Below are 24396 nucleotides of genomic sequence, written 5' to 3'. Positions count from 1 at the left end.
GCAGAAAGGAGAGAAGCTATTCTTAAACTGTTGAGTGTTGGTCTTCAGGCTCCTGTATTCCTCCCTGATGGTAGTAAAGTGAAGTAGGCATGTCCTGGATGATGAGGATCTTTAACGATGGATACCATCTTCTTGAGGAACCACTTCTTGAAGATGTCCTCGATGGAGGGTTGCACCCAACATAGAATTAGCTGCCTACAACTGTCTTTAGCCCCTTACGATCCTGTGCATTGGAGGCTTCAAACTAGGCTCGTATGCAACCAGTCAGAATGCTCTGCATCATACATCTGTAAAAATTTGAAAGGGTCTTAGGTATCACATCTACTCAAACTACTAATGATGTAGTCACTGGTATGCCTTCTTTGTGAATGCATCAATGTTCTGAGCTAAAGATAATTCCTCTGGAATGTCCATGCCCAAGAACTTGAAGCTGCTACCTTTTTACTGCTTCCCCCTTGATAAGGACTGGCGTGTGTGCACTCCCAACTTCTCCTTCTTGAAGTCCACAATCTATTCCTTGGTCTTGCTGATACTGAGTGCAAGGTCATTGTTGCAACACCACTCAACCAGCCAATCCACCTCTCTCCTGTAAGTCTCTACATCGCCATCTGAACTGTACCTAGCCACACAGTCATGAGGGTAGAGTGTAGAACAATGAGCTAATCGTGAACCTTTCACCTATGTTGAATGTCAGTGAGATGTTACTACCGACCAGTACTGATAAAGGCCCAAGTTTTGAAGCTTGTTCATTAGTACTAACATAGCTACTATGTTTTTAAAAAATCTCATTTGTTTTAATATACAACTTAAACAAAATACAGCAGTTAGCATTACAAACAATACACAATCAAACGATAACACATCAGCTACATGGCACCACTGGACCTTTCACCTTTTAAGCATAACCTATTACATTCTCAGTGCTGCACACGAATATTTAAAACATTCAATTATACTGCATTTTCACAGCCTTCGATTGTCACAAACCACTTCAGATCAAATGCTGTATCTCTGAAATATCATCACTCTTAAAATACAGGAAACATAGCAACCAGATTGGTGTTTGAGCAGTCTTGATAAAGCATGTCAATGATCAAGTAGTCTGATTTTCACATGGAGTATGAGAGATAAATGTTGATGAGCACATGGATAGCTTCTAACTTTTACTCAAAAAATATTGTTGGGAAGCCTTTTACATTCATCTGGGAGTGCAGATCAGCCTTTGATTTAACATCTCACTCAAATGGTTGTATCTTCATCAATGCAATGCACACTAAATATTACACTGAACATCAGCCAAAATTTTTGCATTCAGTTCAGGACTGATTACACCTGATGATTAATAATGAAGTAAACATACTCCAATTGTACTCTGTCCACAGTACACTTCAAATATATTTTTCTAAAATGTACTTCATGTGAGCTATTGTATTTTGCTATTTTTTCTAAAATAAAAATTAAGCAATCATTTACAAGTTATAAAGAAATTGCTTGAGGATTTAACAACTTTCCTTGCTGAATTTCCAAATGATAAATTTCAAAGTGAAAATGTTGTAATTTTTGAAAAACTAGAGCAATATTTTTTGTACTATCTTGGAATGCATTGTTTATGGCAAGTGACAACACAAGATGACTGATCAAGAAGCTCCCCATACAAAGGACAAGTCAACGGCTGCAGAGAATCAGCAAACAAATTCAGCCTTTATAGAAAGGCTACATCACCATTTAGAATGTACAACTTAAATTACTCTAGCGTGTAATACTTTAATTGTGTAAAACAAAGCTGATGTCTAACACACAAAAGATTTTCTTGCAAGCATTGTACCACAAGTAATTTTCATGGTACCATTGATGGGTGACAAGTGATCAGCATGCTTTTAGAATTTAATCATTTGTGTGGTGGAGGGGTGGGGGTAGAAAGGAATGGGGGAAGTGCATTTCAGTAAAAATGCTAACAATGTAGCAGTAAGTTATTGGATAATTTTCACAGGATGGTGTGCACTGAAATTAACCCCAAATATTTCAAGTATATGGAGGTTTGCAATTTGAAAAGTTTCCCTTTGTCCCAAAAATAAAGAACAATGTACCAATTTTCATAAGTACTTTTAAGTTAACTATTATCAAGCTGTTAATAAGCCAGTGCATTGGTACAGTAGTGTAGCAAGTAGTGCTGCTATCTTACAGTTTCAATAACTTGGGTGAGATCCTGACTCCGGTGCTAACAGTGTGAAGTTGTATATTCTCCCTGAATTCATGAGTTCCTTCCACTTCCCAAAAACATACTGGCTAGTAGCTTAACAGGCTATTATAAATAATGTCCAGTGCACGTGGGTGGTAAAGGAATCAAAATGAAGCTGACAGCCATGAGAAAGAGGTTACAGGCAAATAAATGGGTAAATGGGATTGCTCTAAGAATAGACAGTCAATGTACTGAATGGCCTCCTCCTCCTAAAAGATGAGATTGGACTTTTGCAGGAAATGGATAGTTCATCTATTTACTAAATATAATATATCTGTGTATGATGCTTACACCCACTGCATCATACACTAGAAACAAAAACTACATTCATCTCTTAACACATGAAAATCTGTAGATGTTGGAAGTCCAAAACAACACACACAAAATGCTAGAGGAACTCAGTAGACCAATCAACATTTATGGAAAAGAGTAAAGTCGACGTTTCAGGTCAAGACCCCTCATCAGAACACCTCAGCCCGAAATGTCAACTGTTTACTCTTTTCCATAGATGCTGCCTGTACTGCGGGTTCCTCTGCTGATCTCTTAAGAACAGCTTAAAAAGCTCAGAATCAGATTTAATATCACTAGCACGTCATGAAATTTGTTGTTTTGCAGCAACAGTACATTGCAAAACATAATAAATAAGCTACAAATAACAATGATGTATTTATACATTAAATTAGTACAAAAAGAGGGCAAAAATAAAAAGTGAGATCGTGTACATGGGTTCAATGTCCATTCAGAAATCTGATGGCAGAGGGGCAGAAGCTGCTCCTCAAACATTGAGAGTGTGTCTTCAGGCACCTGTACCTCCTCCTTGATGGTAGCAATAGCGTGTCCTGGATGAAGCGAAGCTCAAGTTTTAAGGTGTGACCCATACAGTACAATCAATATTAAAATTCATGCAGGACTCCACTAATTTCAAGTAATGAAATTAGATGTATTTATCTTTTAGTGTTTAGTGAGGAAAAAGTGGAAAGGTTTAGCTGGAGGCAAAAAATGACTGCCACCAGTGCTTACTACTAAGAAATATAAATCAGACAATAACTTCCAGTGTCCACTCATGCAGAAATCAAGATGCTGCTATACAATTTTCCCTGTGTCTCCAGAAACTTTGCCCATAGATGTATCACAAAGAGACTCAGCACTGAAACACATAGGTCATGTAGATGCAGGTAAAGAAAAATCCCAAACCTAGTTACTACTCCATTAGTCTAACCTTTGTTAGTTACTTTCTCCTGAATAATAAATTACACATTTTCCATATTACTGATTCAGGCACACTGTTCCACAGACCTCAGTTTCTCTTTTCCTTCCTTCCATAAAATGTGGGATTACATTTGCTGCCTGTGGAAACCATTCTAAAATCTATGAATGGATCAAGAGCAACATTCTTCAGAAAGCTAAAATGTGGATAAACACATCCTGGTGATTTAAAAGCCTTAGTAATTTCTTCAAAGCCTTTTTTAAACAAATGCTGATTTGACTTCCTATTTTACTCTAACCCTGTTGCTTTCCATTTCTATGAGGCTTTCTATATATACTTTTATGAAGGCAGAGAAAATTTTAAATCTTCTTCCTTATTTCTCAAGGCATCTCCTGCCTCAGTTTGAAAGGATTACTATTCTTTTCCTTTTTTTATAACTATAGAACACATTTTTGTTTCCTACTACCAGCTTTATTTTTTTAATTTCACTCTTCCTAATTAGTGCATTGCTCTTTCACTGAGTTTTGATATTTTATTCCATTTCTCAGACTTGCTATCTTTTTTTTTGGTTATGTTAGATCCTTTTTTTGATCCAATACTACAGTTTATTTGGGAAAACCATATTCTTATTGACTTATTTGTTCTTTAAAATACATATTTTAATTGCAAATAATTTAAAATTACTAATTCTTTACAAATCACCATTGCTTATAGTTTATCAAAGCCAACTTTTTTGACTCATGCTTTCATATTTGGTTTTATTCAAATAATACTTTTCCACTTATAATCTTCATATAAATCACTTTCAATTTTTATATAAAATTCCATCATATTATGACCACTCTGCAAAGGCCCTGGAGTACCAATTAAATCTTACTGCATGACACAAAACCTAAAATTATTCACTCCACATTGGTTCCTCAATGTGGTGACCTATAAACCAACCCTGTATATACGCCTTGAATTGATGTTCCACACTATTACTGCTATATTGGTTTGCAAGTCTACATGCGAGTCTCATGAGTATTCAATTACCATTGTTACATACATTGAAATTTTCTAATAAGATGCCATACATTACCACTGCTATTTGGAGGTCTTTTACAACTCCCAATGGTTCTTAGCTCCACACAGTTGGTTCTACTTGATTTTCTGAGCTACAATCAGTCTTCCTTAATAACTTTGTCGATTTCTTTTATAATCATGGCTAACCCACATACTTCTCCATTTTGTCACATTTCTTCTAAAAGTATCCTGAAATATTTAATTTTCAACCAGATATCTATAATGCCTGTTAGTTTGCTCACATGTTTACTTGTACTATTAATTGACCTATATTGTTGTGAACACTATGTAGAATTTGCCATTTTGTTTAAATTTTCTAAGATTTCCCAAACCTGAAACATAGTTCTGTGCACAAAATTTAGTTTGAAGTTTTCTACAGCCTTAGTCTATTGATAAGATACTGGTACCAGCCTGATTTAAGGGAAGCCCATTCCAAAGGAACATCTCCCTCTTTCAGTGCTTGATGCATTGAAGCCACTTTCTCACACACCATTATGAAGCATGCATCTGCTTCTCTATTCCTATTTACTCATGACAATTTGCATCCAATTTGGGAAATACTCTAGAAGCTAAATACAGAGAGATCTAGGATAAAGACCTGCTAGCCTCTGCCAGAAAGCTTAAAATGGGGAGGAAGTTCATCTTTCAGCAGGACAACAACACTGCCTGAGCAACCATGGAGTGGCTTACAATGAAGAAAATTGACGTCCTTGAAAGTCCAGAGTCCTGACTTTAAGCCAATCAAACTCCTCTGGCAAGACCTCAAGTTTGCTGTCCACTGCCACTCCCCACCTAACCTGGCACAGCTTGAGCAATTTTGGAAGGAGAAATGGGTAAATCTTGCCCCATCACATTGTGCAAAACAAAGACCTATCCAAAAAAAAAATTACTGGTTGTAATAGCTGCAAGAGCACCCACAGCAGGTGCTCAGGATGTGCATGGCACAACTGGCAGGTGTATGTACAGGCATTTTTCATCTCTCCCTCTCCCAGTGTAGAGTGCCCATCTGCTTCAAAACATCCACCATTGTTCTGGTACCTAAAAAGACCAAGGTAACATGTCTGTACGACTGCCGTCCTGTCGCACTCACCTCAATAATAAGCAAATGCTTTGAAAGGCTGGTCAAGGACTACATCTGCAGTATGCTACCACCCACACTGGACCCACTACAATTCACCTGCCGACACAACTGATCAACAGAGAACACAATAGCCACAGCTCTGCACACCGTCCTTACACATCTGGAGAAGAAGGCTGTTTATGTGAGAATGCTGTTCTTGGACTACAGTTCAGCATTCAACACCAGAATTCCCTCCAGGCTTGACAAGAAGCTCAGAAACCTCAGCCTTCACCCTGCCTTGTACAGCTGGATCCTGAATTTCCAGTCAGATTGCTGGCAGGTGTTAAGAGTGGGCTCCCTCACTTCTGCCCTTCAACACAGGTGCCCCTCAGGGCTGTGAACTAAGCCCCCTCCTTTACTCTCTGTATACCCATGACTGCGTTGCCACTACAGCTCCAATCTGCTAATTAAATTTGTTGATGACACTACACCGATTGGCCTAATCTCAAATAATAATGAGGCAGCCTACAGGGAAGAAGTCATGACCCTGACACAGTGGTGTCAAGAAAACAACCTCTCCCTCAATGTCGCAAACACAAAGGAGCTGGTTGAGGACTACAGGAGAAATAGAGACAGGCTAGCCCCTATTGACATCAATGGATCTGGGGTTGAGAGGGTGAACACCTATAAATTCCTCGGCATAAACGTCACCAAAGATCTCATGTGGTCTGTACATACAGGCTGTGAGGTGAAAAAGGCACATCAGCGCCTCTTTCACCTAAGACGGTTAAAGAAGTTGTTATGGGACCCCAAATCCTAAGAACTTTTTATAAGGGCACAATTGAGTGTGACCTGAGTGACTGCATCACGGCCTGGTATGGGAACTGTACTTCTCCCAATCACAGGACTCTGCAGAGTGGTGCGGACAGCCCAGCGCATCTGTAGATGTTAACTTCCCACTATTCCGGACATTTACAAAGACAGGTGTGTAAAAAAGTCCCAAAGGATCATTGAGGACCCAAGTCACCCCAACCACAAACTGTTTCAGCTGCTCCCATCCAGGAAACCGTATCGCAGCATAAAAGCCAGGATCAATAGGCTCCGGGACAGCTTCTTCCACCAGGGCATCAGAATGCTAAATTAATGCTGACACAACTGTATTTCTATATTATATTGACTATCCCATTATATATATTTATTATAAATACTATAAATTGCATGTTGCACATTTAGATGAAGATGTAACTCCTCATGTATATGAAGAATATAAGTAATGAAGTCAATTCAATTCGTGGCCCAACTAAGTACTGAGCAAAGAAGGGTGAATATTTTTGAATAGCTGACATTAAGTTTTTACTTTTTTAGTTTTTCATGCTTTACAATTTTCCCCAATTTTGGGGAAAAGGAGCATTAAGATTCTCAGTTAAATTGATCAAAATCTGTGTGGGTAATTCACATAAATGTGAATAATTTTACAAGGCACTACATCTGTTAAGTTGAAGAACGGGAGCCAATGTTCTCAGGTCCATAATTTTGGAATAGGATGTTCAGGCCTTCCATTCTGGGAGAAGTTATCTTTCTGCCTTAAGAGGATTTTGAAGAGACCCCGGTTAAATATTTGAATCTAGAACAGAAGATTGAGGATTAATAACTGAGTTCATTCAAATCCAAATCATTGACATATAGAATGCCATGAATTTAATTTTCAATAGCACTATAGTACAAGACAAAAACTGCTATATGTTGCAAAAATAAACAGTGGAAAAGAGCAATAATGGCATAGTGTTCATGAGCCCATGGACTGTACAGAAATCTGATAGCAGAGGGGAAGAAGCTGATCCTAAAACATTGAGTATGGGTCTTCAATCTCCTCTACCACCTTCCCAATGGCAATAATGAGAAAAAGTCTTGTCCCAGATGGTGAGTGTCCTTAATGATGAATGCCATCTTCTTGAGGCACCACCTCTTAATGTTCTTGATGGTCCGGTGTGCAGTAGCTATGATGGGAGCTGGCTGAGTCTACAACCTTCTGCAGCCTCTTGCAAGCCTGAACATTGGAATCTCCAATAATCGAGGCGATGCAACCAGTCAGAATGCTCACCACCATACATCTGTAGAAATTTGTTTTGGTGACATACCAAATCTCAAACTCCTAATGAAGTACAGCCGCGCTATCAATATGGTGTGCTCAGGACAGATCCTCTGAAATGTTGAAGCCTAGGAACTTGAAGCTGCTCACACTTTCCACTGCTGATCCCTCAATGACAGCCAATGAGTGAGTGTTCTCCTTGACTTCCCCTTCCTGAAGTCCACCATCAATCCTTGGTCTTGCTGGCGTCGGGTGCAAGGGTATTATTCCAATACCAATCAACCAGCTAGTGTATCTCACTCCTGTGTACGGCCTCATCAATATCTGAGATTCAGTGATATCAGCAAATTTATAGATGGCATTAAAGCTATGCCTGTCAACAGTCATAAGTATAGGGAGAGCAGAGCAGTGGGCTAATCACACATCCTTGAGGTGCACCTACGTGGATTGTTAGTAAGGAAGAGCTGTTTTTACCGACGATATTACCAACACAGGGATTGAAAGACTTTGGAGTACTGAAGAAACCAATGTATTGAGAATTGTGTAGGAAAATTACCATTTTGAAGTCAATCAGCCATGATCTTGATGAGTTGTGGTGCAGGTTTGAAGGAATTACTGTGTTCTTATGCCATTTACAAGTTATTTCACTAAATATGCTGCCTCCAGGCAAATCTTTGAAATATTTGTCACTTGGAGCAAATCTAAGGCTGATGTTGGACCAAGGTAGTTTCTATACTGACTCAGTGCCCATTCAAGTAGTGCAGTTGCTAGAAATATGGAACAGAAACAAGTAGTGCATGACACCCAGGAGCAAGAAACAGTGTTTATGTTTCACATCAAGGAGCTTCTATCACAGTGGTTCCCAAACTTTTTAGGATTACCGACCCTTGGCTCCTAGACCACATCCCCAGTACTGTCCCTTTCCAGACTTTACATAAAAAATATAAAGAATTTTGAGTTATTATGCACAGTGAAAGAAAATGGGAACTACAAGTTCAAAGCAATGACAAATAATAGCAAAAAATAACTTAAAGCTACAAATAAAATTTCTTTAATTACAGTAAAACAACTTATATTAACAATTTTACAGAATACATTAGTCCAACTAATCAGTACTTCACTGCCTTTACCACCTTTCAACGAAATGAATGGGTTTTGTGCAGTGATAACAGCTTCTGAACATCAGGCTGAATGTCACTCAGAAGGGATCTCAAATCCCCACATTCAGTTATTTGTTGTCTGTTTTGGTCACCTTGAAAGCTATCGCAGGAAACAGCATCCAAAGGTGGTACAGGGGCATCAAGACTCACACCACCAGGATCAGGAACAGCTTTTACCCCTCAACCATCAAGCTCTTGAACCTGAGGGGATAACTGCTAAGCTTCTCTTTTCCGATCACTGAACTTTTCCCACAACCTATGGACTCACTTTCAAGGACACTTCAGCTCACAGTCTCAATATTTATCGCTTCCTTCCCTTTTGTACTTGAAGTTTGCTGTCTTTTGCACATTGGTTGCTTGGCCACCCTGTTGGGTGCAAACTTTCATTGATTATATTATGGCTCTTAAATTTACTGACTACGCCCAGAAGCAAAACAAATCTCAGGGTTGTACATGGTGACATAAATTTATTTTGAACTTTGACGTTGCACTGCAGCCACAGTCCACTAATTATGATGTTGGAACTGCATTGAAGAACATCAATTCCACAGAGCAGGATTACTTTAAGAGATTTTTTTCTGCAGGCAGGTCTTTTTTTTGGATTTTTTGAAGCTTGATTTCAGCTCAAAGCCCTTTTGTTGTGTGATCAATTCTCCTTCCATCCTGCCTGTTAATTTCTCATTAGTGTTCAGGAATGGATTTATTACCAAATCTGGAATTTGGATCGAGAAGAAGATCCTGAAATCTCTGAATTGTCTTTATGCAGCTCATCCAGGTGGGCACAGTATCCTTCAAGATCATCTGGTATTCTTCTTTTCTCTTCCAACGCAGAGAGACTCGGAAACCAGAAAAGGTCGCAATGGCCAATGTTGCACTTAAACAGGGTTAACTTGGACAGAAATGCGGAGATGGCAAACTTGATTTTAACATGTTTCACATCATTTCCTTGCAATCCCAGCATCTTAGTCTTGGAAGAAGTTTATCAGCTTCAAAGAGTACATAAAAGCATCTCAAGCAGTTTCCAATTAAGAACATGGGATAACAGTTGTACAATGTACTGTGTATGTTAATCAAAATGGCTTCTTTGTTTTGTTAAGAGTAGGAATGCTTCTTTGTATGATAAGTGCTTTCTCTCGCAGTTGTTTAGCTTTAGGCTTGCTGATATCAGGATTGTATTCATTTGTTGACCAATGGAGAATGTTATTTTGTCTTGTGGATCTGGGAGCACGGGTTTCGCAGTCTTTTCAGAAGAATCGGGAAGAAGATGCCAAGGAAGGTGGACGTGCGCTGCACTGCTTGGTTGACCACCCGGGTGGTCCCAGGTGCGAGGACGTGGAAGTTGGAGTAAAGTGACGAGGGGTCGAATGGTTCGATGGTTGAGCTCCAACAATGTGCATTAAACTGACTGAACTTTGATAACTTGGCACCTTTTACTTTATTTTATTTTCCTTCATATATATTGTATTGCATAGTACTCTTTTAATTTCAGTAAAATCTTTAAAGTGTATTCCATAACGGTATCTGGTGTGAGTTTGATATGGTGTGTGTGCGCGCGGCATAAACTTGATTCTCACAGCACCTGCGTGTACGGGAGGTGGGGTTGGTGAGTGGCTGGATCTCCTTTTCCCCTAGACATATACCAGCCTGTTGGGTGTTACACAGTATTTAATGCTTTGTGCAGCTGATCACTTAGGTTTTTTGTGACAATATGTTGTCTTTGAATTACACAATGAATGGTGAGTATGCTTTTTTCGAGAAAGTAATAACCCCACAGTGGCACTTTGTCATTGAAGTTACCCCGTCTGTTACACAAACAACAGTGCCGGTGAGCGGACTCTTTGAAATATCACTCAATACTGCAAAATATTGACTCCCCTTCGTATCTATTTCTAAACGCTTCAATAATGCTTTCACCTTTTATGAAGTGACATATCCAAGAAGATTCATTGCCTGGCAAAGTTGACTCATGCAACTGCAGAGCACATTCTGTTGTCCTAAATATGTTGCACAAAGTGCCTTCCACATTCTCAGACATTTCATCTATTCATCTTTGTAAAGAGTTGTTGCAGAGCAGAATCATTTGAATTATTTAGCCTGCTGACTTATGCAAAACCATACTCAGAATCTCATCAGTTCTCCAATTGTATAGGGCTTTCCAGATTTAGCAATGAAATATTGTACAAAGCGCGCAACCAGCACTGTTTTGATGTGAAGTGCTGGTAAAAATGTTTTGAAATATTTTCAATTTCTGAATGTCTTCACAAAGTGACTGAAAATAAGCCAAGTTCATGTTTGCTTTTTCTGAGTGAATTCTCTTCAAGGACCCTGGACGGTTTCATTACCTCATTTGAAAAAGACTTTTTCCAGTTCCATTGGTAGCTTGGTGCAGGTATAAATCTGGAAATTCCTGGAAATAACAATTTCTTCAGTCCAGATTTCTCATGATATGCAAAATACAGAAGTGGCACATTGCTGTTCAAAGTGTCACTTTGAACAGTCTAAGAGGACGGCAAGAGATGAGGTCATTATTTGATCAATGTAATCAATTATGAGGCACTGAGGATCATGTTTGCATTAAGTAATTGATTCCTAAAATAAAGCCTCTTTAATCCTCAGCTGCCCCCTTGCTACTGAGCACTCCCCACCACCCCTTTTATCTTTATCACCCCTAAGAAACTCCCACCACCCCCCCGAGGGGCAGAATCACCCATGTTGGGAACCACTGCTCCATCAGAACTCCAGTTTCAGCCAGAGTCAGAGTAATGGAAAACTACAGCACAATAACAGGCCCTTTGGCCTATCTTGACTGTGCAAAACCATTTAAACTGCCTACTCTCATCGACCTCCATACCGATCCTCCAGACTTCTCTCAAACATTGAAACCAAGCTTGGATGCTCCACTTCTACTGACAGCTTGTTCCATACTCTCGTGACCCTCTGAGTGAAGATTACGCTCATATTTCCCTTAAACATTTCACCCTTAACCCATGATCTCTAGTTGCATCCTACCCAATCTCAGTAGTAAAAGCTGGCTTGTATTTACCTTATCTACACACCTCAATTTTGTATATCTCTATTGATTTCCTTCGATCTTCTATGTTCCAAGTCCTATTAAATCCTAACCCATTCAAACTATCTTTACAACTCGTGTCCTCTACTCTCAGCAACATCCTTGTAAATGCTCTCCATGCTCTGCCACTCCTGCCCTTCCCGCAAGAAAATCTCACAAATAACTACAATATGATAATACCATCTGTTGATCCATGCCCTGAGATTGTGCGCCTTTCCTAAAAGACTTCTTGCATTGAAATATACATAGCTCAGAAACTTAGTCACATCATGCTCAACCTTTTGATGTTTGACTTTGTTGATGTCTTATCAACGTCTCTCCACAACCTCTCCACCATATCTTCTGGTTCCCATCCTCCTGCAACTTTAGTTTAAACCCAACCCCCCCCCCCCCCCCCCACCCCTTACTATGGTGCACAAGCAAATCTTCTTGCTGGGATATCAGCCTGTCAAACCATCTCTTTTGTACAGGTCCCACCTCCTGTTGAAGACAGCCCAACAATACAAAAATCTGACTCCCTCCCTCCTACACCAAATCCTTAAGCATGTGTAAAACTGTATGATCTTCCTATTCCTGGCCTCACTACCATGTGTCACAGGTAGCTTGAGACAACAACGGTGGAGGTCCAAGTGAAGAATAATTGACCTAAAAATTGAGTCTGTTCTTCTGCCTCCAGAGTGTACTTAAAACATTAAACACCCACCAGTTATCTTCACCAATTGTGGCTGAACCGTTTTCTGCTCATCTTGTTATATTCCCCCCACAACTTCAAATACTTATCAGCAATTTAGGGACAATTTATAATTACCCCAACCAATCTGCAATCTGCAGGAAGAAACTGGAGCATAACCAAGTGCACAGACAGCACGAGGTCATGATTGAAGCTGGGTCACTGGAGCAGCACTGCCATTAAGTGCAAACCTGCTTGGTGTTCACACATTTGCAGCTTTTGACTCTGTATCCCCTTCACCCAGGATATGCCCTCTTCTCATTGCTACTATCAAGGAGTAGCTACAGGAGTCTGAAGACACAGACAACGTTTTAGGCAGCTTCTTCCACTCCACAATTAGAATTTTGAATTGCTAATGAACACATATAAACTACCTATTTTATTTCTCCTTTTTAAGCTCTTTTTGCACTGCTTTATTAAATGTACTGCTGCCAACAACAAATGTCATGACATATGACATAGGGATATTAAACTTGATTCTGGTTCCTTAGGTCCTTTTTTCTCATACAGATTTGTCTATCAGTGGCTTTAAAATTTTAGTTGGCTGATTGTCTGTAGAGAGAAAGCATTCCATGTTCCCATAGTTTTTGAACCTATTATTTTTTTAAACTCCTTTCTTTCACATGAACACATTTTCGCTACTGAGCTGCATTTTCTGATGACCAGCAAGCACTTAAGTCACTGGTCCCTGCCCAATGGCTTTACTGCTTCTCACATTGTGGTCCCTACCTTAATTCTCTGAAACATACAGTGCTCAACTTCCAACAGATCAGCGAGTTCTCTTTTTGGATGTCTCAAGGGTCTGGTACAAGGGCTTCTTTTTTTTAAAAAAAATCATAAATAAGCAGGTCCTGTACTTGACTCGAATTTTCAGTAAACAATTTTACCTGACTCTGAACTTCTTTTAGTAATATTATTTACAAATGTTTTAAAACAAACCTTTTATAGATTTTCAATGTTTGCAATCAACTTAGATGACAACATAACATTTATTTGGAAATTTGACCCTAGATTAGTTTTTAAACTATGAAATCATTTTTATAGTAGCTCTATAAAGTCCCTGGAAATGGCTACCAGGTAAATGAATTTTAAGTGAAAGTGTCTTCCTTACTAAAAGAAGTAATGTTGGCATTGTTTTATTCAGAATACAAAGCAAGTGAAGCTGATGATGACCCCAAGGTGGAGTTTTTAAAATCTCTTTCAACTAAACAAAAACAGAAACTTTTGAGGCAAATTATCAGGTTTTTTTTTGCATTGCTGCTGATAATTCCCAAAACTCATCCTTCTCCAGCAGGGCTTAGAAGTTGGTAACAACTCTGCTTGGTGCCATTCTTGGTGCATGAATTTTTGCTAGACATTTCTTTGAAGCTTTAAAACATGCAATTAATTTATCTGAGAGTCAGCAATCTAGGCATATACTGAAGTAAGCAAGGTGAGCAGACATTTTAAAAGCCGCACTCATTCGTCCATGTGCCTACCAATGAGATTCATGTTACATAGAATTTACACTAAACCTTTCTTCATATCCAGTAAACCCTTATGTAAACACCTCCCAGATTACCACTGGATACATCTCCTTTGGAAAAACTGCATGGAAGAGTAAAGAGATTTGGGACCCAACATTCAGGTATCACTAGAAACTGATGGATTGGGAATTGAGATTACTAAAATTGGGGAAATCTTAAGAGTACCAGTGTAGAAAGGAGTGGTACTTGAACTTTTGCTCTCTGAAGCTCTGGTTAGACCAAAAACATTGTACTGCATTCCTTTCCAGGCATTTCATCTCAGGAAGAACATTTTGGCCTTGGAGTGGATATAATACAGATTCACCAAAATTACGTCCCAGTTTAGAGATTAATAGTAACAAAACTGGATGCATGCAATTTACTGGGTATAGAAGTTTGAAAGGATGGATCACACAAGAAAATTAAATACAGTCCTCATTTAAAATAATCCTAGAAAAGCAGAACGTAGTCTTAAATGTGAGCTTTGCTGTTCAGCAGTGCAATTGGGATATGCTACATTCTGCTAAATTTGTCAAAAAGAAAGAGGTTTAGCTGATTAAAAATTTCATGCAAGAGTATTTTTCCATAAGATTAGAGGGGAAATAGGACTAGACTTTATAAATAGAGTTAAATAATAGAACCTGTGATTTATCCAAGTTGGCTTCTGCATTAAAAGTTCAAGAGAGAGTATCCAGTTGAACTTGAAACAGTTTGCAAATTTCGCATTGTCATGTCAAGAAAATATCATGGATAAGCTTACTGCATATTTTGCCTTTCAATGTTTGGTGTGGGTGCTAGCTTATGCACTTAGTCCAACAGAATCATTACACTGTTAATCAATGCATTTATTTCTATGTCCACATCATCCTGAACATCTGTATCTTTATCATTTATTTAGCTTCACATTCACATTCTCCACTGACTTCAAGTTCACCAGAAGCTTTGCAATCAGCAACACAAAGGTGGGGTCTAAAACTTTAAAAATGAGCAAAATCCCCTTGTTAAACTTTTGTTAAAGGCTTATTAAGCAGAAACATGGTTAACATCATGAGAATATGATGTTGCAGGATCTAAAGTTTCCTTTGCTGATAATCAAAGTACAGTCAGCCCTCCTTATTCGCGAGGGATTGGTTCCAGGAACCCTCATGGATACCAAAAATCGCAGATGCTCAAGTCCCTTATTCAATCTGTCCGAATATGGTGGTCCTTAGGACCCAGCGGAACCCCAGACCATACTTAACCTGTCTCAGTACGGTGGACATTAGGACCTGGCAGTGGGCTCTGAATCCGCAGTGTTTCTGTTCACGAAAATAATCACGATCACGATTGAAAATAAAGTGTAAATAATAAAGCAATCGGAAAGAGGTGAAACACCATCAGTCATTGGAAAAGCGTTAGGCTATGTCTGTCAACGATTGGAACAATTTTAAAGGATAAAGTGAGAAAGGCTCTGTCCCGATGAAAGCTACAATTATTACTAAGCAACGCAGTGGTTTAATTATTAGGTTTTGGGGTTTTGAGTGTTTGATCCTCCACATCAACCCGGCATGGTGGAGAGTGCACTAGGGAGCGATCTGTCCGGAGTCCCAAGAACTTCCGTTCCCGAGCCCGGTGCTGAAACATACATTCTTAAGTGTTTTATATGCATAGAAAGGTAAAATATGTACTATATACTAAGACAAACATTTGACTGACGCTAAATAATACCGGATGTACCTGTTCCAACTTACTTAGTAAGAGAACTTCCGATTTTTTTCGATCCTGATCCATGATAACCCACGCACATCCTCTCGTATACTTTAAATCATCTCTAGATTACTTATAATACCTAATACAATGTAAATGCTATGTAAAATAACTGTTACACTGCATTGTTTAGGGAATAATGACAAGAAAAAAGTCCGTACATGCTCGAACAACAAGTACTGGAAGAGCACTTCTGGGTTTCCTCAATTCACGGTTGGTTGAATTCGCAGATGTGGAATTCGCGGATAAGGAGGGCCGACTGTAATTGGAGCATAAAACACCACAGAAGCAATTGTATCACAAGAAGAAAATTAGATATTTAAACTCATTGAATAGTTATCAGCTTTACAATACACAAAATGCTAGAGGAACACAGCAGGTCAAGCTGCATCTATGGAAATGAATAAACAGTCAAAATTTTAGGCCAAGACCCTTCTTCAGGACTGAGAAGGGGGAAGTTGCCAGAAAATCTGACAGGAGAGTGGGCCATAGGAGAAAGAAGAGGAGGAGAGGACACGGGGGAAGCAATAGGCAGATGAGAAGAGGTAAAAGGCCAGAGTGGGGAACAGAGGAAGATAGGAGGGTGAGAGAAATAAATTTACCAGGAGAAATCAATATTCATGCCATCAGTTGGAGGGTACCCAAATGGAAGACAAGGTGTTGCTGTTCCGTTCAGAGGCTTGGCTATGGAGCTATGGACTGCTATGTCGAATAGGAATGTGAATTGGAATTAAAATGTTTGGCCACCAGGAAGTTCCACTTTTCACTGATGGAGCAGAGGTACTCAACGAAGAAGTCCTCCAATTTACTAGGCGACCTCCTCTACCAGCTTAGGAGGAGCCGGCTGGGAGCACTGGACACAATAGACGACCCCAGCAGACTTGTTGCCTCACCTGAAATGACTGACTGTTTGAAGCCCTGAATGAAAGTGAGAGAAGAGGTGAATGGGCAGGCGTAGCACTTAGGGCATTTGCAAGGATAAGTGCCAGGAAGGAGATGCGTGGGGAGGGATGAATGGACAAGGGAGTCACAGAAGGAGCTAACCTTGTGTAAGCAGGTGACGGGGGAGGGGGTAAAATATGTGCTTAGTGATAGGATTCCGTTAGAGATGGCAGACATCGGGGAGGATGATGTGTTGGATGCAGAAGCCCGTGAGGTGGTAGGTAAGAACAACAGTAACTCTATCACTGTTAAGGTGGCAGGAAGATGAGGTGAACGTGGATGTTTGGGTGAGGGCACCATCAATAGCGGAAAAAGGGAAACACTGTTCTTTAAAAGGCAGAAAGACATCTCCGATATTCTGGAAAGGAAAGTCGCATCCTGTGAGCTGAGAAAAAGGAACAGCAATTTTACATGAGATAGGGCTGCTTAGCTGTGTTTTACTTATAACCCATCCATTCCCACATAAGGATATACAGTAAGACTATACACTCATTGAGCAAGATTATATTACATTGAATCGAACTGACTTATTACTTAAATCCTTCATATAACATGAGTAATCTTTACATGACATCTCCATCTAAATGTGCAATGTGCAATTTATAGTAATTTATAATAAACAGTATGTACAACAGGATAGTCAATATAACATAGAAATACAAAAGAGTCAGCATGAATTAATCAGTCTGATAGCCTGGTGGAAGAAGCTGTCCCGGAACCTGTTGGTCCTGGCTTTTATGCTGCAGTACCATTTCCTGGATGGTAGCAGCTGGAACAGTTTGTGGTTGGGGTGACTCGGGTCCCCAATGAGCCCTCAGGCCCTTTTTACACACCTGTCTTTGTAAATGTCCTGAATAGTAGGAAGTTCACATCTGCAGATGCGCTGGGCTGACGGCACCAGTCTCTGGTGATTAAGTCACCAGTCCTGTGATTAAGGGAAGTACAGTTCCCATACTAGGCAGTGATGCAGCCAGTCAGGATGCTCTCAATTGTGCCCCTGTAGAAAGTTCTTAGGATTTGGAGACCCACACCAAACTTCTTCAGACATCTGAGGTGAAAGAGGTGCTGTTGTGCATTTTTCACCACACAGCCGGTATGTACAGACCATGTGAGATCCTCGTCAGAAAATAAAGTATCAATTTTAGGCATTCTCAACATACAGAAATAATTTAGATTTACTGTGTTATTAATGCCCAAACCTCCGTTAATTGGTATTTTAGGTCAAAGTCAAATCTGTGCAGTGTTTCATGGAGCACATTTTGGCATTAAAGTAAAGGATGAGTGTGGTAAAGGATTTAAAAATATGGCATTAGCACTTGTCTGCATAGTTCATATAGTTATAGGTGGGTGACCTTTACAGTTTCAATCAAGAATTCAAAAGGATGCTCTTTCGGCAGTCCGAGTAAGGAACATGATAGAATGGATAGAAAAGTTTTGAAGAAATTGAATAATCAGGTATTTGGAGTCATAGATTATTACAGCACAGAAATGCATTAAGGCCCAATTTGCCCATGTTGACCAAGATGCCCACTGAAGCTATTTAGTCCATTTGGTCCATATCGCTTTAAATCTTTCCTACCCATTTACTTACTTGTCAAGTGTCATTTAAAAGTTGTTATTGTACATACCTCAGCCACTTTGACTGGTAGCTTATTCCATTTACTATAAGACCATAAGGCATAGAAGAAAATTAGGCCATTTGGCCCAATGAGTCTGCTCCACCATTCTATCATGGCTGATTTGTTATCCCTTTCAACCCCATTCTCTAGCCTTCTCCCCGTAATATTTGAGACCCTTAATGATCAACAACCTATCAACCTCTGCTTTAAATATACCCAACGACTTGGCCTCCACAGCTGTCTGTGGCAAGGAATTCTACAGATTCACAAAGGCTTAGCTAAAGAAATCCTGTCTCATCTCTGCTCTAAAGGGATGTCCCTCTATTCTGTAGCTGTGCCTTCTGTTCCTAGATACCCCCACTTCAGACCATAAGACATACAAGCAGAAATTGGCAATTTAGCCCATCAAGTCTGCTCTGCCAGAGGAAACATCCTTCCACATCCACGATATCAAGGACCCGATATCTATTAGATAAGTCTCATTTCTTCTAAACACGAATGCAGGCCCAGAAACATCAAATGCTCATTCCTTAACCCTTTAATTCTTGTGAATCTCCTCTGGACCTTCTCCAATGCCAGCACATACTTTCTTAGATAATGGGTCCAAAACTGCTCACAGTGCTCCAAGTGCAGTTTGACCGATGCCTTAAAGCCTCAGGATTACATCCTTGTTTTTATATTCTAGTCCTCACGAAAAGAATGCTTGTGTTGCATTTGCCTTCCTCACCACTGACTCAAATGCACAAGGACTCCCTCTGCTCCTCTGATTTTAGCAGTACTGGAGTCCTCTTAAAGGTATGAGCACAAGAAGAATGCCAACCCAATAAAACATCAGGACATTCTTACGCTCCACAAAGTCCTCAGCTGAGTTTAAAAGAGTGCAAGCTACTGTATCTACTATGGGCTTCATTATAAAACCCGCTAAATAGTAAATCAGTTCTGCATCAGTACCTTTTGGTCTCCATTTCAGGTATTTTATTTGTCATTTTTCTCTCTTGATACCCTCAAGACAATTTGGTCATTACTGGGGGTTTAATTCAAGAGTACCGTTGTTTGCTTACAATCCAACGAGTCCATGCTGTGCATGTTATTATCCTGTCAGAGTTCTCCTACATTGCATGGTTCCTAGCTTCTATACATTACTGCATGGGGATGCATAGCCCATTTGCCAGACAAGACTGGATACTGACCAAAAGATGGTATTGTTACTAGTGTCTATAAAAAAGGATTCACCCACCACCCCTGGAAGTTTTCTTCTTTTATTGTTTTACAACATTGAACCGTAGATTAAATTTGGCTTTTATTGACACTGATAGACAGAAAAAAAGACTTCCTTGTCAAAGTGAGAACATATCTCTACAAAGTGATCTAAATTAATTACAAAAACAAAACAAAAAAGGATTGCACAAGTATTAACCCCCCCCCCCCCTAATATGACACACCAAATCATCACTGGTGCACCAATCGGTTTTAGAAGTCACATAATTAGTTAAAAAGAAATCACCTGTGTGCAGTCAAGATGTTTCAATTGATTGTAGTAAAAATACACCGGTATAGATAGATAGATAGATAGATAGATAGATACTTTATTCATCCCCATGGGGAAACTGCTGAGTCAGTATCCTGGCAAAAACTACACCATGAAGACAAAAGAACACTCCAAGCAATTTCGCAAAAAGGTTATTACAAAGCACAAGTCAAGAGATGGATAGAAGAAAATTTCCAAGTCACTAAATATCCCTTGGAGTACAGTTTAGTCAATCATCAAAAATGGAAAGAATATGGCACATCTGTAAACCTGCTGAGAGCAGGCCGTCCTCAAAAACTGAGTGACTGTGCAAGAAGAGACTAGTGAGGGAGGCCACCAAGAGACCCACGGCAACTCTGGAGGAGTTATAAGCTTCAGTGGCTGAGATGGGAGAAACTGTGCATACAACTATTGCCCAGGTGTTTTACCAGTCAGAGAGAGTAGCAAAGAGAAAGCCATGGTTGAAAAAAACTCACATGAAATCTCAGCTGAAGTTTGCCAAAAGGCAGTGGGAGACTCTGAAGTCAGCTGGAAGAAGGTTCTATGGTCTGATGAAACCAAATTCCCACCACTGCCTGTAAGGAGTTTGTACGTTCTCCCTGTGATTGTGTGGATTTCCTCTGGGTGCTCTGGTTTCCTCCCACAGTCAGAAGTACCACCGGTTGGTAGTTTAATTGGTCATTGTGAATTGTCCCTTGATTAGGCCAGGGTTCAATCGAGGGATTGCTGAGCAGCACAACTCAAAGGGCTGGAAGGGCCTATCTGTGCTGCATCTCAATTTTTAAAACATTAAACTTTTTGACTAAACACTATGTTTGGCATAAGCCACACACTGCGCATCAAAAACACACCATCTCTACCATGAAGCCTGGCAGTGGCTGCGTCATACTGTGGGGATGTTCACTACAGCAGGCATGTAAAGACAGAAGGCAAAATGAATGCAGCAAAATACAGGGAAATCCTGGAAGAAAACATGATGCAGTCTGCAAGAGAATTGTGACTTGAGAGAAGATTTGATTTCAAGCAAGACAATGACCCGAAGCACAAAGCCAAAGCTACACTGGAACAACTTAAAAGCAAAGTAATGTCCTGTAGTGGCCAAATCAGTCCAGACCTCAATCCAATTGAGAATTTGTGAATGGATTTGAAAAGGGTCTTCACTCATGATCCCCATGCAACCTGACAGAGCTTGAGCAGTTTTGTAAGAAGAATGGAGAAAAATTGCAGTGTCCAGATGTGCAAAGCTGATAAGAGACCTATCCACACAGACTTAAGGCTGTAATTGATGCCAAAGGTGCATCTACTAAATACTCACTTGAAGGGGGTGAATACTTATGCAATCAATTATTCTGTTTTATATTTGTAATTAATTTAGATCGCTTTGTCGAGATGTTTTCATTTTGACACAAAAGGTCTTTGTCGGTTGAACAATGTCTAAAAAAAAGCCAAATTAAATCCACTGTGATACAATGTTGTAAAACAATGAAACATGAAAATTCCAGGGGGGGTGAATACTTTTTATAGGCATTGTATATTAATTCCCTTCAATACATCCAATTCATTGAGCATGTGATACTTGAATAAACCTGAAAATGCAACAAAATTTGGATGTGTCATAAATTGTACAACTTTACACCACCAGAAAAATTAGGTAGTCTGGTCAGTTAAACAGTCAAGTGGTAAATGGATTTTAGTCCATTCATTAGGAAGTAATACATTTGTTGAACTATATAAATAATGCACAATAAATGAAAGAATATTGAAAGATCTGGACGAACAGGGAGTACAAACCCACAGATCATTAAAGGCAGCAGGAAAGAATAATAAATTCAAAAAGCACACAGGGTGTCTGCCTTTATTCGCTAAGACAGTAACAATAGTGTTGTGATACTAGAATGGCACACAACATTCGCCAGGCCACAGTGCAAATAATGTGTACATTTATAATATTGTAAGATGCTCATCCACTAGACCTAGTTTAGAGGAAATTTAAGGATTTCCTCAGAACCAGAAGACTTGCTATATGGATATATTGGATAAGGTGGCTTGTTTTCTTTGGAACAGAGACCAAGAGACTCAATTCAAGTGTATAAAATTATGAAGGGACTTGACAAAATACATACTAAAGACTCATTTCCTTTAGCATTGAGGTCAAAAACAAGGGCGAATAGACCAAAAGCGGTGGTGGAAGAATTAGGAAATCAAGTTCCCTTCCCCGCACCTCCCCCCACCCCCCGCCCGGTAGGTGACAGGTGTCTTGCAGGGAACCTACCTAATATGGCTCAGGCAAAACCCCATATCACATGTAAAAAGTATCTGGACGAGTTGAAGAACCATGACCTGTAGGGCTACAATCCAGTGGAGGATGATGGGATAAATACAGTCAAGATGGTGAAATAGCCAGTATCATTTTACTTATTCCGATGTATTTTCAGAACAATGTTTGAGGTCGTTAATAACTTTATATACTGTTTCAGTTTTGATATTAAAAAAACTTCAATGAATATTTATAAGTCACTGTTTGTAATAAATGTAACAGCTAATTTGCATACTAAGAATCTATAAACAGTTAATCCATTTTATTCCCATTGGTCGACAAATGCTCGTGAACAAAATTGAAAGAACACCCGTTCCTCTTCAAGAGAAGTACGATGGAACATTATGATTACTTGAACAAATACATCGCTTAACATTTCAGCAAACCAATGCCAACTCCAATGCTACAGGATTTCATTTCAACCCACATTTTGACTGAAGGATTGCATAATTATGTCGAAGTAACACTTGAAATCAGTGAATACCAGCAGAACAATGAGAATGAGGGAAAAAACTATTAAATATACTGTGATATTAAATGATAGTGAATTACTCTTCATTGATACATACTTGTAAGATGGAAGATTGCATCACAGGCACTGATGTGGGATAGGAAGGCATTCCCAAGCCCTTGACCAGCATGAGCACCCTTCACAAGTCCTGCTATGTCAACCACATTCAGAAATGCTGGTATTTTACTGTAAAAAAATTACAAAGTTTAACTTGTTTTCTATCTATACATCAAACTCAATTCAAAACTGAAAACAAACACAAATCAGAAAAAATGAATTACAAAAGTTAATCACAATGGCTCAGAGGCAGGGTCACAAATAATGGGGGGAGGGGGAGGAAAAGTGGAAGAGGAAAGAACATGAAAAACACTGTTACAACATCAGCAAATACAGAATTCTCTGCAAAAGCAGTTCCACAAAAAGAAAGTAGCCAGTGGAATTCAGTAGTTCCAGCCAAATGAGGAGATGGAACCTCAGTTATCATCTCAATCAAAGACAGCACTTCAATCCCTCATCACCATAATTAAGGATCAGCCAGGATTAAATACCGCACCCTTGGAGCTTTAATTCATGACATTAACTCTACTGAGAATGACATTGCCAAATGTACATGTGATTCCATTTCATGTTGTCCTTGTGAAATAAAGAATATAGAACTGTCTCAGAAGCACAGATTCATTTCTAGTACTTAGTGTGCACAAAAAACTTAACAGGGTCTAATATGAATGTTATTTGGCCATTTGAGCAACAGCCGAAGTGGTTCAAAGACAATTATCACTTACAGGCCTTCTAGAAAATGCTTAAAATTTAAAAAGGGCATGAAACCTGGACACCAGTTGTCTTTGATCTTTGATTAAAAGATCTAGATCTAAAATCTAGTGGAATACTATTCCAACATCAAGCACCCATAAAATACCTATGATGAGGTCCTAAACATTTCCACTACATTAAATAAACATCCAAGTTGATGCTCATAAATTGATATAACAATCTATTTGGAAATTCAGATGCCTTCCCATCATCTGACCACTCACTGCTGTTTATGGGTCTTTGCCTGGGGTGTAGTCTAGGTGTAGTCAGACCTTTCAGCTTTCCAAGCACCTTCTCCTTAGTCATCACAACTATGCTCACTTCTGCTCCATGACATTCTTGAGTTTCTGGCATACCACTGGTGTCTTCACAGTGAAGACTGACACAAAATACTTGAGTTCATTCACCATTTCTTTGTTCCCCCCCCCCCCCCCCAGTGCTACCTCTCCAGCATTTTCCAGCAGTCTGACAACCACACTCACCACTTTGTGTATGCATATATGCTGGGGGGTTTTTTTAAAGCTTCCCAATCCTCTAGCTTCCTCTAATATTTGCTATATTATATGCCCTCTTTTGCTTTTCTGCTGCTTTGACTTCCCTTGTCAACCACAGTCGCCTCATTCTCCCTTTACATTGCTTCTCCTTCTTTGGGATAAACCAATCTTACACTTTTCAAATTACTCCCAGATACTCTAGCCACTGCTGTTCTGTTGTCATCCCTGTTGGTGTCCCTTTCCAATCAACTTTGGCCACCTCCTCTGTCATTCCTCTGTAGTTGCTTTTACTCAACTATAATAC

The 24396-nt window shown here is 39.5% G+C and overlaps 1 protein-coding gene across 1 annotated transcript in view; it reads right to left on the bottom strand.

Annotated features, from left to right (window-relative positions):
• ola1 (Obg-like ATPase 1) overlaps positions 1-24396 on the bottom strand; it is a 168196-nt gene that overhangs the window by 124178 nt on the left and 19622 nt on the right. The window contains exon 4 of the mRNA XM_073047198.1: positions 22847-22974. Coding sequence (XP_072903299.1) covers positions 22847-22974 — 128 coding nt within the window. The remainder of the gene's footprint in view (positions 1-22846; positions 22975-24396) is intronic.

This window comes from Hemitrygon akajei, chromosome 5 (genome assembly GCF_048418815.1).
Source record: "Hemitrygon akajei chromosome 5, sHemAka1.3, whole genome shotgun sequence".
Lineage (NCBI taxonomy): Eukaryota > Metazoa > Chordata > Chondrichthyes > Myliobatiformes > Dasyatidae > Hemitrygon > Hemitrygon akajei.
This window is presented reverse-complemented; position numbering and strand designations above follow the sequence as displayed.